Source organism: Sapajus apella, unplaced genomic scaffold (genome assembly GCF_009761245.1).
Source record: "Sapajus apella isolate SASKATOON/1434 unplaced genomic scaffold, GSC_monkey_1.0 scaffold148, whole genome shotgun sequence".
Lineage (NCBI taxonomy): Eukaryota > Metazoa > Chordata > Mammalia > Primates > Cebidae > Sapajus > Sapajus apella.
This window is the reverse complement of record NW_022437088.1, coordinates 994,067-1,018,321: the sequence shown is the minus strand read 5'-3', so window position 1 is coordinate 1,018,321 and position 24,255 is coordinate 994,067. Positions and strand designations below refer to the sequence as shown.

The following is a 24,255-nucleotide window of genomic DNA, read 5'->3' as shown; positions in this document are numbered from 1 at the left end:
GTCACCTCCATCTCTACCTTTCTGCCACACAACCGGCTTGTCTAGCTACTCCTTCAATCTCACCATTACTCTAACCTAGGCCATCACACCAAGACCTCGAATCCTGCAACTCTCTTCCAGTGGCTGACAAACTTTTTCTGTAAGGGCCAGACAGCTCTGCTACTGTAGTGCAAAAACAGCCTCACGTGGCATGCAAAACTCTTTCCAATTCATTTACCACGAAGATTTATAAAAGCAGGTAGTTTCTACCTGTGGGCCATAGTTTACTGACTCCTGCTCTTTTCTGATGGTGACTTCCCAGTGTTTCTACAACTTCCGGTCCTTACTCTGGTGGAACCTGTTCCTCATGGGACCCCAGTGAAGCTGCCAGTCACTCCAGATTCTTCCCCACTCTGACTTCACACACCTCTCACCCCGCCTGGTTCTCATGGTCAGTTCCCTTCTCCACCCAAGGCCCAATGTCCCCCTTTCTTCTCCAAAGCTTCCCAATGGTACTGGAGAAGGATCCTGACTTGTGCTAACAGGGCCCATAAAAATTCCTTCTCTTGAACCTCAGTTGGGTCTTCGCTGCGTGGTGGTCAGTTTTGTTTAACAAACATGCATTAGCTCACTGTAGACTGAGCTCTCTTAAAAAAAATTCTTCTTCCAGGGTTTGGTGACACACCACCAAAGGTCTTTCACCTCTTTTTTTCTTTGTCCACTTTTCCCCACCCTTTATAATTTTTTAATAGCTACTGTATTAAAAAATACAGGCAATGTGTGTACAGAGTGAGTGTTGGCTCCCAGAGCTGAATTATGAGACTTAGGGGTGCTCCTATTAGCTCTTGGAGTGACCTTGAGAAAAAGAACTTTGTTTCAGAGTGGCTAAAGTCAGTTAAAAGCTAAATGTTTTTCAAACTGCTACTCTTGGCCCAAATCCGGAAAATATTTTAATGTCTGTCTATGGAAGAGTTAAATTACCATTCATTCTACAGAGTGGTGCTCACACAGCTTTCTGTTTGATTGTCTTCTGAGACGGAGTCCCGCTGTTACCAGGCTAGAGCGTAGTGGCACCATGTTTGCTCACTGCAGTCTACGCCTCCCAAGTTTAAGCAATACTCCTGCCTCAGTCTCTCAAGTAGCTGGGATTACAGGCGTGCACCACCACACTCAGCTAATTTTTGAATTTTTAGTAGAGACGGGGTTTCACCGTGTTGGCCAGGATGGTCTCAATGTCCTGACCTTGTGATCCTCCCGCCTCGGCCTCCCAAAGTGCTGGGATTACAGGCGTGAGCCACCGTGCCCAGCCAGTTATTATTTTTTTTAATGTGTTATATCTATTTGTATTCACCTGGGGAAAACTTCAGAACGATATAATGTTAAATAAAACAACAAGTTGTAGAGTACGGTATAATCTTTTTTTTGGTAGAGTATGTTATAATCTAAAAAAGCAACTTGTAGAGTATGTTATAATCTTTTTTCCTAAACAAAAAGAGAAACTCCATAAATGTGTGTGTATGTGTGCACACACTGAAATGGACACAGAGAAAATAAAGGATATATGAATTTGCTTAAGGATGTCTTAGGACAGTAAGGTTAGAGGGCGAGGAGATTATTAATTTTTTTTGCCCCCTTAAATCCCCTAAAAACCAAGCCACCATCTGAAAGCTACTGAACAGGAGAGCAAGAAAGTGAGCAACCCATGGTGAGCATTTCTAAATCCCTCATCATCACCTCTATGCAAATTACATAACAAGTCATATAACATTCATTGCTCCCCAAATCTCACTTTAATCTGGTCTCATATATTTAGGATCAAGAAATGAGCACTACCCCCTTTGCCTGTACCACACGCGTTCCAATATACTGATATGTGTGCAGAAACGCTTTTTTTTCCATCAAGTCAGGCATCCCTAATCCTTTCGAAGGAGTGCTAGTGTGTGTGTGTGTGTGTGTATATAAATATATGTATGGAGTTGCCAAGCGGCGCTAAGATATATACATCTTAACAAAATTGAGGTACGTAATTTAGATATAATAAAATTTATCCTTTTAAGTGTACAAATCTATGGGTTCTGACAACTGCCACCACAATCAAGATGTAGAACATTTCTATTTCCCTAAAAAGTTTTTTCGTGCTACTCAACAATCAACTTCTTCTGCCATACCCAGTCCCTGGCACCCACGGATCCACTTTCCATCCCTAAAACTGTGATTTTTCCACAATGTCACATAAATGGAGTCATACAGTACGCAGCCTTTTGAGTCTAGCTTCTCGTGCTTAGCATCACCTGCGTTGTTACTTGTAACCGTAGTTCCTCTTCACTGCTGAGCAGTACCCCATTATGTGGATGTATTTCAGTTTATCTATTAACCTGCTGAAGGACATTTGTGTTTTTCCAGTTTTTAGCTATACTGAATAAAGCGGTTGGCAAGCTTTCTCCTACAGCTTAAGAAGGGCCACTTTTAACTTCCAGGAGGCCTTCAGGAGGTGCAAACGGTGCGCAGAGGACAGCGTGCGCTGCTCAAAGTCCGAACATTGTTCAAGTGGGGCTAAAGCGGGGGTAGGGGGTTGCCAAGGAGCCCTAGCAGAAAGGGAGACGGGGTGTCTGCCTTGACATGGGCTCAGGCCTTGCTACTCGGACGGGGGCGCATTTCCTCCCCAAGCCCTCTTCACGCACTGCTCCATTCTGCAGTTAGCAGATACAGTCATGAGCAGGATACAAATTCCTAAACCAGCAATGCTGCTTGGCAAGACAAACACACACACACTCTTAAACACACACAAACACACACTCAACACTCAGAAGACGCACACACTACGCACTACAACACAAGGCCCGTGAGGTTGTAAGACGAGCCCAGACCGCGGCTAAGGTCGGGGCCCGCCCGGCCGGCCCGGCTTACCTGCTGCGGGTTCATGGCGCCCGCGAGGCATTGCCCGCCCCGACCCGCCAGCACCACTACCCTGGCCCCGCACCAGCCCCTCGAGACCCCCACGCTCCCGCTGCTCCGCAATGGAAGTGGCCCCGAAGCATCGGCACGGTAAACTCCGCGGGTCTGCGCGCGGGGCCCAAGATGGCTCCGATTCAATTTCGCTTTCGTTTCCTCGGAAAGCCTTCCCCTCCGGGAAGTTTGGCCAAGAGGAGGGGTTTGAGCAAACCTTGCGCCAGCGCTTGGTTTCACACCGGTTGCAAGTCGAACCCCTCCCTTGCATTAGAACTACGGAAGGTTTTTTTTTTTTTTTTTCTTTTTTTTAAAGTGCGATGTTTTTTTTCCCCCGAGACGGAGTTTCGCTGTTGTTGCCCAGGCTGGAATGCAGTGGCGCGATCTCGGCTCACTGCAACTTCCGCCTCCCGGGTTCCATTGATTCTCCTGCCTCAGCCTCCTGCATAGCTGGGATTACAGGCGCGCGCCATCACACCCTGCTAATTTTTTGTTGTTGTTAGTAGAGAGAGGGTTTCACCATGTTGGCCAGGGTGGTTTCGCACTCCTGGCCTCAAGTGATCCCCCACCTCGGGCTCCCAAAATGTGGGGATTACATGCGCGACCCCCGCGCCCGGCCGGTACTCTTTATTTAGGAAAACCGCCGTCCCAGTACTGAGCTCCTAATTCCCGGCACGGAGTAGAGCAAAACGAAAACAAAGGCACTCAAAACGTCAGACCAGAAACAGCATGAGGCCTCGTCCTCCCTCTCTCTGCTCCAGCGGGGGGGGGGGGGGCGAGAGAGGGGGCGAGGAGGGCGGGGCGCAGATAAGATCCCCACCGTGGGACCTTGTTAATGCTCCTACTATGTTACAAACTTAAGTAAGCAGATGTCAGCCAGTAAATAGTACCTAGAGTAGCAACAGTAGCAGTGAACAATTTAGGATCTAGGTCAAAAAAACTACCCCAGCAAGCAATGGTTAAGTACTTTACATGCATTACCTCCCGTAATCTTCAGCACAGCCCTCCCAGGTAGGCTTTATTCCCACTCTGCAGCTGTAGAAACCGAGGCTTGACTAAGGCCCCGCTGCTGCTAAATCCATGTCTGAAGGCGGAAAGCTCACTCTTCAGCGCTTCTCTACACTCATTCAAGTTACACTGTTACTTTCAAAAAGATAGCTTTTGTTATCTAGACGGACAAGGACAAAGTCAAATTTGCTTCATGGTCAGGCTTCTCTAACTGCTTGATTGATGTTCAAGGAAACGATTATTCTAGGGTTCAACATCATCCTCACCTGTGAGAAATTTCTTTCTCTGTGTTTAATCTTAATTTTACTCCCCTGCTTATGAGATGACAGGGCAGTCCCTTCATAGCAGTATCTCCAGCTGATGCCCCTTTCAGGATGTTAGTCACTCCAAATTCACATTCCCTTGCAGACTGGTCTCTGTCTTCCTTCTAGGGCTTTGCACATTCTATTCTTTGGCCTAGAAGGCCCCTCCTCCACTGCTTCCCCTGAAGCAATCTTTCAAATCTACAAGGGAGGCCCTGCCCACTGCAGGTAGGGGGAAGGGGAGTGAGGGAGCAGGTGCTGTCTGTGGTTTCCTTCTCCATGCTTCTCGAGTTACTGAGCACCTACCCCTAATAGGGCACTTGCACATTCTGCTAAAAATGCCCCATTCATTTAACAAAACTTTACTAAGCACCTAATTATGTGGTAGATACTGTATTAGGCATCAAGGATATGATACAAATAAGAGCACCATCCTTTTGCTAGTCAGGTGGGGAAGATGGATGCCTCAATATCACCACAATATCATGTACTTCTTATTCATATATCTGCCTCTAGAATTGTCAAGCCAGCTCCTCGGGGGCAGGAAGCGTGTTATATTCACCTTCAGAGGGCTGGTTAGTTGAAAGAATAACAGACCACTCAGTAGGTAGAACAATGGCCAAAACAATCGCAAGGCAACTTCACAAGAGATAAAAAATATCAAACATATGAAAAGGTCCTCAACCCCATCACATCAGAGAAATGCACAGTACAGCCACAATGGGCTTACTGTCCATTCACCAGACAGACAGCATTAACCATCTGATCAGACCAGGTGGCAGCGAGGATGCAGAGCAGCTCCTAGTTACTGCAGGAAACCAGTTTACCATTATCTAGAAAGGACTGACTGTATACACCCCAAGAAGTGCCGAGTTGCGTTATTTCTAATATCTGTAATAGCCCCCAAACTGGAAACAATCCAAATGTCCATCAAAAGTAAAATGGATAAGTGGTGGCATATGCCCATGAGGGAGTATGATACAGCAACAAAAATGAAAGATCTATGCATGCAACAAGGTAGTTCATTACCTCAATATGATACTGAGTGGGAAAAACCATATACACACATATACATACTATATGATCCCACTTACAGAAAGTCCTAAGCCAGGTAACAGGATGGTGGTTGGTTAGTTCTAGGGAGAAAGGTGGGAGTTTTGACTGGGAAGAAATCTTTTGGGTACTGGTGATGTTCTACCTCTTGGCTTGGGTAGTAGCTACATACGTTTGCTTTCCAACAATTTATTAAGTTATACATTTATGTTTTATTCATGTTTCTGAATTTAAAAGGTTAAAACAAACGAGAACCACAACAAACTCTTCCTGCTGCAATTCCAGTCCATTTCCCCATGTTTTTTCCCTCCACTTAAGTAACATGAGTTTATCTTACCTCTGCTTTCTTGTCTTCAGGATAAACCATCTGAAAGCCTTTAACCCTTCTTCGGAAATAATCCGGAAAAGCTTTAATCACAACTACAGTTCGAGGGAAGCCGCACCTCCGCTCCCCGACCCCTTTTAATCTAACAGAGGACAGAGTGGTAAAGCAGTGACGTTTCCTCAACAGAGGGTCAGTTTATGCCTTGAAAGTGCAGCTGCTATTGTCATTTAATATTAGCAGCTCAAGTAACCGCAGACAGTCCTATTCATAAACGTTTCATCTCCTCCCGCTCAGGAACTGTTTTAACTCCCCCATGGTTGCGAGGTGGTCTTTTTTTTTTTTTACTGTTCTATTGTAGGAACTTGACAAGTTGGATGAAGGTCTTTAAAAAATTAACCAGAAAATACAGACAAACAAACACAAAAATCCCCCATTGTTAATTCATGATTCATCCATTCCTACCCTTCCTGTGTTTTCCCTGTAGGTAAAGGCACCACCAATACACAGGAAGTCATTTCCTCTCCCAAGGGAGGAGCTCTTCCTATTAAGAATGGCTCGCCTCCCCAGGCGCCTGTGAAATGACCCCAAATGTGTCCATACTACCTAGGGCTACTTATTAAAAACCACCTAAATGATTAAGAGTTACTGCCTAAAAATGAGGTACTCATAAGCTCAGTATTCTCAGAAGTCTGGCTTCCACACGGCAGTGTCAAGCTCTAGTTCCATAAGTGCATTCAGCGGGTGAGACTTCCCCACTTACAGGGAAGGACACGTTACTATCAGGGCTCCTGAGTTGGTTTTGTTTCTTTTTCCATCCCTGTTGTTCTTGCTTTTTAACTATAAGGAACTGTTAGTCTGGTTTCGTAATTGTGAATTAGTCTGTTGTGGATCTTCTGTTTAACTTTACTGTGTGCAGGGATGCACATTTACAACAGCCTTTTTTAGTCTGTAATTTCCTATAACCAGACTTTACTACACATATGGGCTATATCCAATTGGAACATCTATCTCCCTCTCTACTGTAAAGCAGATGTCTGCAAACTCCTTCTGTATTTGCTCATACAGTGATATTGTAACAGAAATGTACTGCCTGTGAATGTATGCTAAACAATTTGCAACATATTATTGAAGAAAGTAATAAATTACTCAGTTATTTTTAAGTACCAGGGCATTATTTTAGACTGGAATATGCACATAAATAGATATGTTCCTATCCTAACTCTTAGGAAATACATAGTAAGCAATTCACAGGGTTGCTAGGCACAAATTTATTGCCCTCCTTTTTTGTTGCTGATGTTTCTCCTCAATTTTTTATCGTTGAGTTTTTTATTCTACTGAAACAGCTCCTACCAATCAACATTAATTTTCAAAATTCATGATGGCCTCTCACAATAAACCCACTTGCTTTGATAACCAGCAAAGCACCTTTTGGTAGAGGGAAGAGTGACTTGCCCAACTGGCTGAGTTGTGCTCTGTGGCAGTATTTAGGCTGACATATATTCTATTGATGTTAATGACCGGAACTGGCTTTTTTTTTTTGGAGATGGAATCTTGCTGTCACCCAGGCTGGAGTACAGTGGTACAATCTCGACTCACTGCAACCTTCATCTCCCAGGTTCAAGTGATTCTTCTGCCTCAGCCTTCCAAGTAGCTAGGACTACAGGCATGTGCCACCATCACCAGCTAATTTTTGTTTAGTAGAGGTGGGGTTTCGCCACGTTGGCCAGGCTGGTCTCAAACTCCTGACCTCAGGTGATCCACCTGCCTTGGCCTCCCAAAGTGCTGGGATTATAGGCATGAGCCACCGCGCCTGGCTAGAACTGGCTTTTGAAGTTACAAGAAAGCAAGAAATGCCTCAGGTACCACCAGAAGAAAAACAGGTCTCCAAAAGCTATCAAATCCCTTTATCTACTCCAGTAAGTTATCTAGTAACAAAGAAAAAAAGTGGTATTTATCAACTATATGGGCCACGCTTAAGTATTATCATATAATAAAGATACAACATTTGTAATGTTGCATATGTAAAAGAATACTAATGGCTAACAGGCCTGTGTGCAATCTTTTGCATGTATATATAAGCCATAAATGTACATTCAGTCCGATAACCACCCCACAGGGTGACCCATATAACTTGTAGTTTTATACATTATATTCTAACACCCTTAAGCCGCCTCTTCGATGGTAAATTGGTCTTGGATGCAGCACCTGACTGACTTCTGGCCTGGCTCTGGCCAGCACGGAGGTTCAGCTACTGGCCTACATTTGGGTTCTACTGAGTTGGGACCCAAAGGGGTAGATCTCCCATCTTCTTCTTCCCTAGGATCCAGAGCTAGCCTGTGAGGGACTGCTCTCAGTCCCAGCTTCATGCAAGATCAATGCCCCCATCTCCATGGCTTATAGAAAGCAGAGGGGACAATCACAGTCCTGTCCTGGGCAGGCTCAGAGGCAGCCCGGAGTTCTGCAGTGTTTCTCAGGGTAACGGGCTGATTTCACTAACAGCCAATTTGCAGAAAGTCAATTTGCCAAATGGTCAACTCCTTGAATAACCAATTTACGCAACAACCAATATGTTGCATTTACTTTTTTCTTAAATCTCCCTAGTCTTAATTGACCAGTTTTTATTCTGTCTTAATAGAATTTGGAGGAAATGTGCTTTGCTGTCTCTCTGCTGCTGTAGAGCAGAAGACTGATGAGGAAACTGAGGGGGCAAAGGGGTAGGACAGAGGGGCTGTTGTAGAACTGACTTTCAGTAAACTGATTTTCTTAGAATTTGACAGAGAGCCATTTCCAAGTGACCTCTTCTTTAAAAGTGTTTCTTTCAGTGTTGCCAAATTCAAAAATACTTCCATCTATGCATACAGAGGAGAAGGCCATGTGAAGACAGAGTAGAGAATGGTTTGAAGATGCTGGCCTTGAAGACTAGAGAGATGCGGCCACAACACAAATGACACCAGCAGCCACCAGAGGCTCGGGGAGGCAAGGAAGGAATTCTCGCCTGGAACCTCTGGAGGGGGCATGGCCCTGCCAACACAGCCCAGTGATACTGATCTCAGATTTTTGGCCTCCAGCACTGTCAGAGAATAAATTTCTGTTGTTTTAAGCCACCTAGCTTGTTATTTTTACAGCAGACAGCCATGGGAAACTAACACAGCATCTTTGCTGGGCAATACAAACCAGGGAGCTCCAAGTTCAGGGCCGCCAGAGGCTCTGCTAGGCCTGACGGGAATTTCTGCATTTGGGTACATCAAAGGGAAAAGGCCAAAACAGACTAGCTGTCATAGATATACTTATGCACAGCCATGATGTCCTTTTTTTCCCTCTAAGAGACAAAGTCTCTGTCACCCAGGCCAGAGTGCAGTGGTGCGGTCATGTCTCGCTGCAATCTCAAACTCCTGGGCTCAAGCAATCCTCTTGCCTCAGCCTCCTGAGTAGCTGGGACTATAGGCACATACCACCATGCCTGGCTAATTAAAAAAAAAAATTATTATTATTATTTTTTTTTGTAGAAATAGGGCCACACCATGTTGCCCAGGCTGGTCTTGAAATCCTGGGCTCATGCAATCTTGCCTGCCTTGGCCTCTGAGAGTGCTGGCATTCCAGGCATGAGCCACCAAGCCTGGCCACATTTTTAGTTAAGCCAAACAGTATAGCCTTCTCATTACTGTCCGACAGATTTACAGCTTTTAGTTTTATCTGATTTTATTATTTGCTAGGAAGATCCCATTGATTTATACTTTCTAAATGATAAAAATAAATCATATGTGAAATAAATTTCCAAAGCAATAAAATAAAATGCAGACAAACTTTTAGTAAGATTGTGCTTTGTGATTGTAACCTCCCGACTGGTTTCCCCGCATGCACTCTGGGCTCTTTTCTATCTGGTCTTCTCAACATGGCTTGTGTGATTTCTGAAAACCAAAATCTGATCATGTCATGCATGGAATTCAAGAAAATCCTAAACTAGCAATAAAGGGTCGAGGGGGGACACGGGGAGATGGGATCCAAGAGGGGACAAGGGAGGCTTCAGCAATACAGATAAGGTTCTTATTCAGGGAACGGTGTTAGGTTCATGGGTACTTGTTTCATTGTTTTATTTTACTGATACATATATGCTGCAGGAATCTTTTATGCATATTGAATATTTATATTATTAACAAAAAAATACTTTGATGGCTTCCTGATGCTCTTAAGATAAAAGCAGAAATCTTTATATGATGGCTCCGAGGCCTTGCATGGTCTATCCCTGCCATCCTTCTCCCTCCTGTTGGACCATGTCCCATCTCTCTGCCCCCCAGCCTCCCTGAGCCTTCTTTCCCTCCCTCTAGATTGCCATGCTCCCTCCTGCCACACACCTGCCCCTCTCTCTGGATTATTTCCCCTCCTTTTCACTACTATTTGCCCTTCAGAACTCAGCATGGTCAACAGTTCTAGAGGAAGAGCTTGCGCTCTAACCCCTACCCCCTCCCATCATATGCTTTCAAGCCCCCTTTCCTCTCTTTTGGAGGATATTTACACTGTAATTTTACATTTCTTCATGTGTTTTTTTGGTTACTGCCAGTCTCTCTTACTACAAGTTCCAAGAAGCTAGGGCTATACTAGTGTTCTGCTTTCTGCGTGCTCAAAATTATTTATTGAAAAACTCCACATGTGCATTTCCCTCAAGAGACAGTCCAAAGCTCTCAGACTCCCAGATAGATCTGTGTACCCAAAACGAAGGTTAAGAGGCACCACTCTAAAGACTTTGTTTTTCCACTGGTGTACCTCAACTCTGGCTTATGTCTTCCTGATCGTCTTCCTGACCTGGCCCACAGCCCTCTCCAGCACTTCTGTCTGGAGTTCTAGTGGATAACGGGTATCTCAGAGGAGGGTTGAAGTTCCCGATACAGAGCACAGTAAAAAGTTAAAAACTACAAAGTGATGAATCCCAACACGGCTGCCTAGCCAGGGGACCCGACTTCTATCAAAACAATGACTGGGTCATTATTATCCTGACTCATGGACATAGTGGAGATAACTTAATCAAAAACCCCTGCAAGCATCCTGTCCTGCTTGTTGCTTAGACAATGCCTAGTTCAGAGAACACTGGCCAATAAGTGGCATTTGGAGACTTTGATTCCCTAATTTGGGATGGAGTCTGTTAGTTTTAAAAACCTACTTCATCCCTCATTGCCACCCTGAGGCTTAGATCTCAGAGCCTAACTTTTGCATTGAACTGGTTCTCTGCTGGGCATTAAAACTTATGCTTAGCATATCAATCTTTGATGCCAGAGTCTAGATTCTTACTTTAACAAAGAAACTTCAAGGAAACTGCAGGAATTGTGGGCAGAGGTGGGATTCTGCATGAAAGCGGCTGACCCTGATGAACAACTTTCCCTCCTAAGCTGATTAAACCAACATCAAATCTCTTCCAAACAGGAAGATGTGGGAGGATCCTCAATATAATGAAGACTGTCTATCATAAATCAACAGCCAATATCATACGTAGAATGGAATAGTTAGACACTACCAGTTAAATTAGAAATAAAAAAGAGGGCTACCATTACCGTTGTTATTTTTCTTAATTCTAAGATTCACTGCTTTTTACATCCTAACATTTCTGATAATGGAATATGAACTGCAGTATATGTTTTAATATAGTGCCCCCCAGGCCAGGCGTGGTGGCTCACACCTGTAATCCCAGCACTTTGGGAGGCTGAGGCAGGCGGATCACAAGGTCAAGAGATTGAGACCATCCTCAGCGACATGGTGAAACCCTGTATCTACCAAAAATACAAAAATTAGCTGGGTGTGGTGGCGTGTGCCTGGAACCCCAGCTACATGGGAGGCTGATGTGTGAGAGTCGCTTGAACCCAGGAGGTGGGAGTTCCAATTAGCCGAGATCATGCCACTGCACTCTAGACTGGCAACAGAGCAAGACTCCATCTCAAATATGTGTATATATATAACATATACATATATATACATGCATATATTATATACATATATGTATATATACATAATATATACACACATATTATATATACATGTATATACATATATATATGTGTATATATATGTACATATATTATATATACATATATAATATATATAAATGTACATATATATGTATATATAATATATACATGTATATACATATTGTATATTATATATTATATACATGTATATATGTATACATATATATTTATATATACAAGAGGACATGCTATTGATTTAATAACAGATTTGAGGGGCACTATATATACATATATATCAATAGCATGTCCTTATGCTCAATGGTCTTAAAATCAAAGCAATATGGTATTTAACACATATGTTAAACATATATATATATAATATATTTTCTACATATGGAAATTCTTACCTATTCTACATTATAAAACAAAAATAAAAGATAAACTATTGAAAAAGAAATTGTTTGCAGACGATATAATCACAACCCCAGTTGATCCAAGAACATCAACTGAAAAGCTCTTAGAGCCAATACCAGTTAGAGTATGGTTGGATATAAGAGAAATACATAAAACACAATAGCTTCTTTATATATAGGGAAAATTACCATATTCTTAATAGCAAATAAAATGTTAAATAAAAAAAAGAAACGTTTAGGAATAGCCCTAAGAAACGTGAAGAGCTCAAATGTGGAAAATTACAAAACTTTGCCAATGAATGTATGTCTTAAATAGAAGGACATACCAGTCCCAGATGTGATGGCAGAATACTTTATGAATGCTAATTAATACCAAATTAAATAATAATTTACTATAAATACTATGAGGTTGGGGCAGTAAGGAGTGGACACCTGACAAAATGATTAAAGTTCAGATGCAACTGATACGTCATTGGATGGGAATAAATAGATAAATGAAGTTCAAGTACAAGAACAAACAAAATAGTTTTTAAAAAGAAGACAGCTACGCTAAGTTAACCAAGGCAGCACTGGTATAATGCAAGGGTGGAGCTTCAGACTAACAGAGAAGAGCCACCTTCCCCCAAACAGAGCCTACAGTGTGCAGAAATCCAATGCGTGATGAGGAACCAAAAACAGCCGTGAGGGGAAGAGGGGTTATTCAACAGATGGAGCTGGGCCAACTGATAGGCTATTTGGAAAAAAAAAGTCTGGAGTCTAGCCTTATATTAATAAGCCAAAACAAATTGCAAATGTATTAAAAGACTAAGTGTGAAAAATAAATAAATAAAAACACCAAGAAACAAAGTCAGTGTGTACAACTTGATCCATTTCACAGCAATGAGGGAGAGGACTGATAACTGTTCACTGCAGATATGTTTTGCACTTCAAAAAAAGTCACAGCCAGGCGCGGTGGTTCACGCCTGTAATCCCAGCACTTTGGGACGCCAAGGCTGGTGGATCACGAGGTCAGGAGTTCAAACCAGCCTGGCCAAGATGGTAAAACCCCGTCTCTACTAAAAATACAAAAAAAAAAAAAAAAAAAAAAAAATTAGCCAGGCGTGGCAGCGGGTGCCTATTCCCTAATCCCAGCTACCTGGGGGGCTGAGGCAGAGAACTGCTTGAAACCGGAGGTGGGACGTTGCAGTGAGCTGAGATTGCACCACTGCACTCCAGCCTGGGCAACAGAGAAAGACTCTGTATCAAAAAAAAAAAAAAAAAAAAAATGACATAATGTTTGAAAATGTCATAGTAAAGAGCTTAAAAATATAAATCAATAAGCAAATAATAATATACGGGAATCACGGTCACAACACATGCAGGTCAGAGTTAATATCTGTGTGTGTGTGCGTGTGCACACGCAGCATTCGGGCCAGCACCGTGGTTTCTTTCAGTCCTCACCACCGCCTTATTAGACAGGTACACTATTATTGTCCCCATATTACACCATGGTACAGAAGAGGAAACGGAGGCAGAACAAAGTCTGAAGTTGGAAGGCATCTCCAACAAGGTTATGCAGCCAGGAATTCGCAGAGGCAGGAATTCAGATGCAGGCACTTTGGCTTCAGAGTGGGTCCTCTCAGCCATGACACTATCCTGTTCCCTCCAAAACTACAGTCCACAAACAGGCAATTCACAAAAAAGCAAGTGCAAGTGTGTGTCAAACATTTGGGCAAATATTCAATCACATGATAAGTAAAGACATAAAAATGTAATATGATTTATGGTTTCATTCATAAAATTAGCAATTAAAAATAAGACTACTTGGGCTGCTTGGGAACTCCATGGCTACCTTCACAGTCTAATCTTGGATTCTAGGGATCCACCATGACCCCTCCAAAATGTTCTCAAATCTGATTAGGTCATTGCCACCTCCCTTCTTTAAGCCTTTCTGTGGTTACTCATTTCTCTTAGAATAAAGGCCCAAGTCCCTAACAAAGTTTATAGCATGGCCCAACCTGGGGCCTAGCCCACCCTACACAGTCTTCACAAAAAGCACCTTCCGTCCTGTTTACCCAACAGCCACATACCATTCTTGAGGCTTTGAAAAAGCCAAATCACACACTGTTTTCTCCTCCGGTACTTAGCCAGACAGCATAAAAAGTTTTAGTATCCATAACCCTAGATGGCTGTCTGTATAACCTTATCATTAGTTGTAGTTACGTGTTTGATTAATCACATGTGTCTCGGGTAAACAGCAGTAGTCTTGTATCCCTGTGACCCAGCATAGTGCCTTGGCTATAAAAGGTACTCAACAAATATTTGTCAAATGAATATACGGTAATGATCGAGAGAAAGAAAGAGGAGGTATAAAACAAAAAAAATGAGGAAAGGAAGAGAATGAGGCATTCTCTTACAATGGTGATAAGAATAAACTGATGGTTTCAACTTTTTAACAAAACAAATGGACAGGCCAGGCATGGTGGTTCACGTCTGTAATCCTAGCACTTGGGAAGGTTACCTGAGGTCAGGAGTTTGAGACCAGCCTGGCCAACATGGTGAAACTCCGTCTCTACTAAAAATACAAAAATTAGCCGGGTGTGCTGGTACACGCCTGTAATTGCAGCTACTCGGGAGGCTGAGGCAGGAGAATCACTTGAGCCTGGGAGGCAGAGGTTGCAGTGAGCTGAGATCGTGCCACTGCACTCCAGTCTGGCCAATAGAGTGGGACCCTGTCTCAAAAAAAAAAAAAAAGAAAAAAAAGAAAGAAAGAAAAATTTGGACAATATGTGTCAAAAGCCATAAATATGTTCATTACTTTAATTAATAATCACTATTAATAATGTAATCAGAAAACTAAGTAATTAGTAATATAAATGTAATTAATAATACCACTCATAAAAGTCAGCCTTGAGGAAGACAGTTTGAAATTTAGTATGAGCATTATGTTCATTACAGTATTGTTTGCAACAGCAAAAAACTGCAAACAGTTTTAATGTTAAAACTGGAGACATGGTCAAGAAGTCTCCTTAGTCAGGAATTACGTAACACTTTAAAAAGTGATATTTACAAAGAGTTAATGCCATGGGAGATGTTAATTTCAAAAGTGGAAAGAATATAAAATTATAAACAGCGAACTCTTGCATCTTTGAAAAACAGTATGTATAAGAGGCAGATAGCGCTGGTGGCCTACTCTAAAATGATGCCTCCTTTTCTGAGAGTTGCCCTGATTCTGTCCACTTTCCTAAGAAGGCCAAGTTCCCTCCCTAGGCCTAGAGGAAGGATGTTGATTAATCTAATTTAATCCAGTATTGAGTATCACTCCTTTTGTCAGTGATACATGTGATACATTTGTGGCCAGCAAACCACAAAAATAATCTGTCTGAGGCTGTCTGAGAGAAGGCTCCTCGCTGGGAATAAGTGATGTTCAGATGGCAAAGGCAGAGGGCTGGAACACTGCTGGGTTGCTCAATCAACCATCATGTGTGTGAACTACTCTACCTGTGGGTAAACCAAGACAGCACTGCGTGAAAGACCTCAATACTCATGACGACGTCTGAGAAGCAAGTTAACCTGTGATTGTATTGACTTTTTAACAGCTTTCTGTAATTTTCAAGTTCTTTTTAATAATCGAGCATGCATCACCCTCAAAATAAGAAGAAAAAGGTTAATAAGAACAAAAAAATAACTACTTACTGCATGAACCTTGCCCTTATGAAGCTCACAGTCTAGCAATGGGAACAGCCATGTAAATAACTGATTAGAATATGTGATAAAGCCACAATGGGATGCCACTTCACAGCTACAGAATGGCTAAAATAAAAAAGACTCACAATACCTAATGTTGGTGAGGAAATGGAACAAACTAGCATTTTTGTATACTGTGGAAGGATAAAATGGTACAACCATTTGGGAAAACTGTACGGCAGTTTCTTCCAAGGCTAAACCCATTTATACTCCTGGGTACTTACCCAAGAAAAACGGCCACAAAAAGACTTGCACCAGAACGTTCATTGAACCAGGGGCTGGAGGATGGGGGGAAAGAGGATACATTTGTGGCTAGCAGATGTATATCCATTTTTCTTCAATGGATATAGAGTTTTAGATGTGTAAGATGAAAAAGTTCTGGAGCTCTGTTGCACAACAATGTGACTATACCTAACACAAGCTATATGCTAAAAAAATTGTTTAAGATGGTAAATTTCATGTCATGTATTTTACCACAATAAAAAACAGGAAACAAACTGTTCATAGAGCTTTATTCTTAATAGCCCCAAACTGGAACAACCCAAATGTCAACCAACTAATGAATAAACTAATGAATAAATAACTTGATGCATATTCACACAACGGATGCTGACACATGCAACATGGTTGTTCGTCAATGAGAGAAGCCACATACGAAAGCACACACTGACATGAAACTTCAGAACACGCAAAACTAATCCACGGTGGTAAATGTCAGACATCCATAGTTGGCCTTTGGGGGCAGTAGTGACTAGAAAGGAGCACAGGGGAACTTTCTGAGGTAACAAAAATGTTTTATTTCTTGATTTGGATAAATGGTATGTATTTTTGTCAAAATGCATTGAGAGGTACACATAAACTCTGTGCGCATAGGTACACATAGTTATAACCCCATGAAAAAAGTCTTAAGGAAATAGTGAGAAAGGGGAACTGGAAGAGGTTGAAATTGTCATCTTGGCTACAGGCTGAAAAGCTGTTGCCAAGCACAAGTGCCTCTTCAAATCAGACAGCCACATATAAATATATTTTCATGCAGCAATTTATGGAAACGCTAAGAACACTAAAATTATGATTATATATGTGAATCTTAGTTTTGTCAAGCAAGTTTTTTGCTATTCTGATAAATTATTTAAAAAGGAAAAAATATAAGTACAGTAATATAAACATCCTTAAAATAAAACATAGACCTTTAATTAAAAGTGATTTTATTTAAAATAATACACTATCTTCATCAAATATCTTGTTAAAATCTGAAATAAAACTGAAGCTAGCTTTTTAAAAGTCATATTAAAAATGAAAACCATAAAAAAACTAGAATACAGAATGAGGAAAAAATCTTTTTATGTTCACAAGCAAAAGAAGAAATCAAAAAGGATAAAATTTATCCACAAAAGAATGAAAAATAGATTTATATTTTTAATGATAAAGCCAAAATTCGATGGCAAACAATAACTAAAAAATATTCGCTGCAAACAAAGTTGTTTGCTTTTCACAATGAGGACAAACTCACGGTTTTTAGAATATTTGTATATTTAAGTATTTAAAAAATCACTGGCCGGGCACTGGTGGCTTATGCCTGTAATCCCAGCACTTTGGGAGGCTGAGGCGGGAGGATCACCTGAGATCAGGAGTTTAAGACCAGCCTGGCTAATGTGGTGAAACCCCATTTCTATTAAAAATACAAAAAAATTAGATGGGCATGGTGGCGCGCACTTGTAATCCCTGCTACTTGGGGGGCTGAGGCAGGAGAATCACTTGAACCCGGGAGGCAGAGGCTGCAGTGAGCCGAGACTGTACCATTGCACTCCAGCCTGGGCAACGAGCAAAGCTCCGTCTCAAAAAATAAATAAATAAATAAATCGCTTAAACACAATAAGTGAATAGACAAAACATTAACCAAGAATTTAAAAAGTAGAAATTAAAGTGGCTAAGTATGGGTAAGAAGGGTTATGGCTATTACTAATTATAATAATTAATTATAATAAAAATGCAAATTAAAGTGAGATGCTATTTCAAATTTAGCTAAGATTTTCCTTTTTCAGTAGAATATTCAGTTCTGGAGAGGAGGGTAGGGTGAGGGAGAGAGGCACAATTGCTGAGGGCAGTGGAAACTGGTATTCACTTTCTAGGAAGCAAATCAGGACTAAGTACTGCAACAGAGTACCGCAGCTAGGCTGAAACTGGAGCTCGGGTGTTTGGAGTAAGTGCGGGGTTAGATAATAACCCTGTCATTTCAAGTCTTTATTTGTATAAGAAGTACTGTTTTATTGTTGTCAAAAGAAAGAAAGGGGTATTTTTTCCCTTTCTTTATTTATTGAGGGGTGGGTATGGTGTGGCTGGGGTTCCCGGAGATAAGGCGTAACATGTAACCAGGAAGATGGATGTGTTCTGTAGGGTCCTGAGGATGTGGGTGTAAGCCCTCCCTGGGAGAGGGCTGAAAACAGATGCTGGAGTAGCTCATGTCCTGAAGAGCAGAGTGGGCTGAGCCACTGGTTCTCCACCAGGTTCTGCCACATACCCTACGGCAGAGCATGGCTGCGTTAGGGTGAAGGCCAGACAAGGGCGATTAGACGTAGTATGTTATATTCACTAGCTACGGCTGTAAAAACCCGAGGAAAGGGCAGGGACGAGACATACATCAGGCTGTTAGATAGCTCTGCTTCTGGAGGGCGAGATGAGCTAGACGCAGAGTTGTCTTATTTCTATTCTTGAGTGTTTTGGTATTTAAAAAGAAAAAAAGTTTTAAAGTTCACAACCCTTGGTCCCCAAGCTCCAGTCCAAGAGTGAGTTCCTATTTATAAAGGACTAAGAACAGTGCCTGTTACCTTGTAAGTGCTCAAATCAATGTTCTTAAAAATAAATGCTCCAAGGAAAGGGCCTAAAAAATAAAAGCCTTAATATACAACCTAGCAAAGTTCAGAAGGGTTTGAAAGGAGTGAAGTATCACACAGGGTAGAATTTCCAGCTGGAGACTCCTTGGGCCTGACCTCCGCAGGTTCGAACACATATGGGAAGAGGTGTTCTGCCTTCCTGGGATGACCCCCGGTACTGAAGTTTCAGACCTTCACAGTGAGAAGTGTATCTATCATGCAGATTCGAGTGTTCATCAACATAATGCCAGCATTTTCTTCCTGTGGGAAGATTTTCATTCATGCATTTAATAAACATTTACTGAACACGTACTATGTGCCAGGCACTGTCCTAGGCTTCAGGATAGCTTTGTTTTGCTTTGATAACAAAGAAAATTCCTTTACACACTGTCTCTCATGAAGCTAATGAGAGACAGTCAATGAGGAGAGACAGGTAAGAAACAAATAAACAATGTCAGTGATGAGTGCTATGAAGACAAATAATGCTAGCTAAGGGTAGGAGATAAGGAATACAAAGCAAAGGGGACTCTGTCCTCGAGGGGCTCTCAGTCTAGTGGGGAAATGACCAATAAACAGACAATTATCAAATAGAAATAAAACCTACAAGGGGGTTATGCTCAGGTGTTTATGGGAACCCAGGAGGGATGCCTAGCTCATTAAGGAAGGTGTCAAGAAAGGCTTCCGGGAAAAGCATGACCTGAATCTATAAGCATCAGCCAGACGAAGCAGTGGGGAAGGGCAACCCAAACAGCAGATGCAAATGTACAGAAGGGACGGACAGCACATCATGGGTGCTACAGTGAAATTCGGTGTTCGATGGGCAAACACAGCTCACTGGATTCATTCCAGTTGGAAGGCTCTAGAAGGACCCCAGAGAAGCGAGATAAGAGCACACATGTAAGCACGTGTGTGCATACACACACCCCTGCCATAGTCATGTGCTGGTTCTGTCTGCCTAGGACCTCTGCACTTCCCCATCCCATATGGCTACAGTGGAGCAGTTCACTTCCTCATCCCAGGAGTGAGCCTGTGATGCACATCTGTCCAATTGTGGTCTCCCTATTTCCTTGTCAGCAATGATTAGTTTACAATGCTAAAAGACAGCCATCAAGTCATAGCCTTGGGCTTGCTGATAAGGAGCTTTTCCAGTATGTATAGAGAAAGCAGCAAGAGGGAATAAGGTCAATAAAGAAAAAGGAGCCAAAAAAGGAAGGGCCAAGAAAGCCCTCGTGACATTATTTTAGCCCCAGGATCCAGTCATGCCTGAAGCTTGTTTTGGACTTTCTAGTTAAATAATCAAAGAGAGGAAAAACTCTTTTTGTGCTTAAGTTAGTTTACGCTGGGTTTGTGCCACTTGCAACTAGACGAATATACAGCCCTTTTGGAGAAGAGCTTCATTCTGTGCGCACGAGGCCAGAGGTGGTACAGAAGGAAAGGGAGGCTGATGGCAAAGGGTCTCACCTAGTAAGTCTGATAAAGATGGTGAAATAGGTGGCTTCAAGGTAACCAGAGGGTATCGAAGCAGCAACTAGAGCTCCTTGGGTGGAGGAACGGAGGGGTGTGTATGTAAGTCACAGTCTATACGGATGGATTATATAAGTTTTGTGTGTTCCTAATAGTCCACTTTACAACCATAAGTCATCTTTAAACATCTTTACGACACAGAATAGCTCATCAAAAATACCAGGAATAGCATCTGTTTAAAACTAGTTTACTATTCCTACTATGAATGCACATTAGTCACAGATCTTTCCCAAATATTTAATTTGAGACAAACTTAATATTTTGAACTCTTTATCCCTGACGTTAAACCATCATCCAGTGCTCTCCGGAAAACTCAAGCAGCTATACCCATTAAGGTCCAAGTCTAACAGATGTTATAGGCAAAACAAATTGCTCTATCTCAAGAGATGATTACAGAAGTCCAAAAGCTCAGATTCTGTTGTTCACATATTTGAGAACTCTAATCAGTTGGTCACAGATAATACTACCAATCTCGGTCTGAAACAGAGCTTCAAATCTTTAAATCCATGAATCAGAAAAATGCTCATATTACAGTGTGTTATACTACAGAAACAGCTGGCGTAAGGACCCTTTGTGTAATAAGCGCTGGGCCTCCTTCTGGCAGAAATAACAATGCCTCAAGATTTCTTTTTTCCACAAGCCTTTTCCGAATACCTACTTTGTGCGCGTGATCCCAGCACACTGTGTGCCCATGAGCCTTTCCTTTTTTTCTCTGGGTGAAAAGGCCAAATCTCAGTTCATATCTGAACAATGCTGAGTAAAATGTAAAATGAAAGATAATGTATCATTGGACAATTTGAGATGTTATTCTTGCAGCCAGTGCTGGCCCACTAAACTCTGCTTGGGCCTCCTTTCCCCCATCACACCAGGTTCACACGGCCAGGATACTAGTCACTGAGCAAGAGCAAGGCTCAAATCACATAGCCTAATGGGCTGGCTTCCAATTCCAGCTCTGCCGTTAACTAGTGTCAGGACCTTAGCCAATATTCACTTCTGCATCTGTAAAATGAGGATAATGCTGAATGCACCAAGTTGCTGGAGGGATCCTATAAGTTAGTATATGTAAAGTACTTGACACAGTGTCAGGTACGTAGCAAATGCTATGTAAAGAGAAGCTATTGGCTGGGCATGGTGGCTCATGCTTGTAATCCCAGCACTTTAGGAGGCGGAGGCGGGCAGATCACTGGAGGTCAGGAGTTTGAGATCAGCCTGCCCAGCATGGTGAAACCTGTCTCTACTAAAAATACAAAAATTAGCCAGGCATGGGCCAGGTGCAGTGGCTTACGCCTGTAATCCCAGCACTTTGCAGGGCTGAGGCAGGGATATCACCTGAGATTAGGAGTTTGTGACCAGCAGGGCCAACATGGTGAAACCTGTCTCTACTGAAAATACAAAAATCATCCAGGCATAGTTGTGTGCTCCTGTAATCCCAGCTACAAGGGAGGCTGAGGTGGGAGAATCACTTGAACCCAGGAGGCAAAGGTTGCAGTGAGGCAAGATCCTGCCACTGCACTCCATCCTGTGCGATGGAATAAGACTCCGTCTCAAACAAAATAAAAAAAGAAAGAAAAGAAAAAATTAGCCAGGCATGGTGGTGTACATCTGTGATCTCAAGTACTCGGGAGGCTGATGCAGGAAATCACTTGAACCCAGGAGATGGAGGTTGCAGTGAGCTAAGACACCGCCACTGCATTTCAGCCTGGGCAACAGAGCGAGACTCTGTCTCAAAAAATTAAAAAAAAAATGAGAAGCTATAATTAATAAAGTGAGGTTCTTTTTTTTTGACACAGATTTTTGCTGTCATTGCCCAGGCTGGAGTGCAATGGTGGGATTTCAGCTCACTGTAACCTCTACCTTCTGGGTTCAAGCGATTCTCCTGCCTCAGCCTCCTGAGTAGCTGGGATCACAGACATGCACCACCAAGCCTGGCTAATTTTTATATTTTTAGTGGAGATGGGGTTTCACCATGTTGGCCAGGCTGGTCTCGAACTCCTGACCTCATGTGATCCGCTTGCCTTGCCCTCCCAAATTGCTGGGATTACAGGTGTGAGTCACCATGCTCAGCCTTAAGTGAGATCTTAACCTCTTTGCAGTTCTAGAATTTCATGAAGTATACAGTAGAGAGATTATGGATTTTGAGATTTCCCCCACCACCACCACTCCCAAGTATGCTTATCATGTCTGGCAGAATAGCAAACATCCAAAATAGCAAAAAGTTTCCCTGCTTCTCAAGCAGCTGTACCAATAGGAAACCTTCAGCAAGGGAGCAAGTCCAAGTGCCTGGGTACTGGGCCCTTACTAATAATAGCTAGACACTTCGAATTCTGACACCCCAGCAAGGTAGATATAATTATCCTCATTTTGTAGATAAAGCCCAAGTAAGAGTGGAGAGGTTAAATAACTCACTCAAGGTCAAACAGCTGCTAAGTGGCCGACCTGCCTCCAAAGTTCATGTCCTCTTTCCACTCTCTTTCCCTGCTTCCATACAGCAAGCACTCAACTGTTAGTAAGTAACGAATAAGATATTTCAAGATCTTTAAAAGGATGAGAACAAAGCTCCTCCGGTAGAGAAAGAAGTTGGCATCATCTCTCACAACTGCCAATCGTTTGACACTCCTGCCTTCTCTGCTCGCCATGACCTGCTCTAGCAATCCTGCTTCCCTCTCTAGCAATCCTGCGTCCCTCTCTAGCAATCCTGCTTCCCTCTCTAGCAACAAGCCACTGTGTAGGCCTCTGTTTTCAAGTCACCTCCGGTGGCAGCCTAGACTCTGCGCCTTCTGCTAACCGCACGCTTGGGCTCCTCCACACACATTCAAAATCCAATGACAGGTATCCCTTTTTGGAAGGCAAGTTTCCCAAACTCTGACACCAACACGAAACACCTGGGGCCGGCTTACCCCCTAGTGGGGCCCCCAAATCAAGCTAAACAGAGAAGGAAGGGGAGGTGACGCAACTAGGCCTCCCGCATCAGGCCAGACAGAGGCTGAGCGCGGCCGCCGTGACCCCGCAGTGGGCTCTCCACAGTGGCCGCCTACGCCTTGCCTGTGGAAGGCACGACAGGGCGGCGATGTTATCTCTGGGATAAAGGGCCGTTCCTAATGCAGTTTGGGGGAGAGGACGCAGCAAAGCGCGTACCGCGCGAGTCCCAGGCGCCTAGCTCTTCAGTCACTCTCCGAGGCGGGGGAGTCGGCAAGTGGGAAACAAGGGCCTTTGGTACCCAGCTGCTGGGCTCCGGCTGGCACGAGCGCCGGAGCATCCGTGCGCAGCCTCTGCCGCCTACACCCGAGCACACACAAGCGAACACACGAGCGCACACACACGCACACAAGTACACCAGCCCTGGGCGTCCGCTTCCCGGAAGGCTGCCGAGCCCGGCCACTGCGCCCCTACCAGACGGGTCTCCACCCGGCGCTGCGGCCACCCTCAGTGCCCCGCCGGGGCGCCCCCGGGCTTCCCCTAACATCAACGCCAGAGACTGAAGAGGCCGCAAGGGCCGGGCATTCCAGCCCGGGCAGGTGTGGCCGAGAAGGACGGAGCCGCTTACCGAGTCTTGTATTTCCTCGGGACACTGCCGGACACCCTGATGCTGGCACTGCAGCCGAGACCCTCCCCCGCCCTCCCCCACCACGTAGCCCTCTCTACCTTCAGTCGGGAATCAATGGTCTGGTCGCAGATTGGTGACATCATTGGCGCGCCGGGCGTGGGAGGAAGTACCACGTGATTCTACCCTCTTTTGTTTGCGCTCTAGGAAAGCAAGGGTTTTGTTGCTAAGTCTTCCGTTTTTTGACGTTATGTTAATATCGCTATTTTGGGTACGGTAGAGAGTAGGTACTTGGGTTTAGGATGCTGCATTTTTGCCCATGGCCTTGATTAAACTCCTTCTTAGTCATTCATAATGTGGTTGGGCCGGAAGGCCTGAGAAGGTAGGTAGGTACAATCCTCTTAAAAAACAGACCACATAATTAGCCAATAATACGTTATAACCAGTAGTCCTTGAATTGCCCGTTTAAATTAAATTAAACTAGTTCATTTTTAAAGTAATATAATGAACACTTCCTTTAACTTGACACGCTAATCAAGAACTAAAATATTACCAGTTAACTTTCATCAGCTTGTAAGTGGTCCCTGTTTTCTGCCACTGCCTCTCCTTCAGAA

General features: G+C 43.2%; 1 protein-coding gene across 5 annotated transcripts in view; it reads right to left on the bottom strand.

The window, feature by feature from the left end:
• Positions 1-23,819, bottom strand: part of ADAR (adenosine deaminase RNA specific) — a 47,829-nt gene extending 24,010 nt beyond the window's left edge. For 2 of the 5 annotated variants that reach the window (XM_032264912.1, XM_032264914.1), the window contains exon 1: positions 23,743-23,819. In XM_032264912.1, coding sequence (XP_032120803.1) covers positions 23,743-23,787 — 45 coding nt within the window. In that variant the 5' untranslated portion in view covers positions 23,788-23,819. Of the gene's footprint in view, positions 1-2,886; positions 3,178-23,742 lie in introns of those variants that run through there. The other 3 variants (XM_032264917.1, XM_032264915.1, XM_032264913.1) reach the window with 3 other exon arrangements.
• Positions 23,820-24,255: the final 436 nt, after the last annotated feature.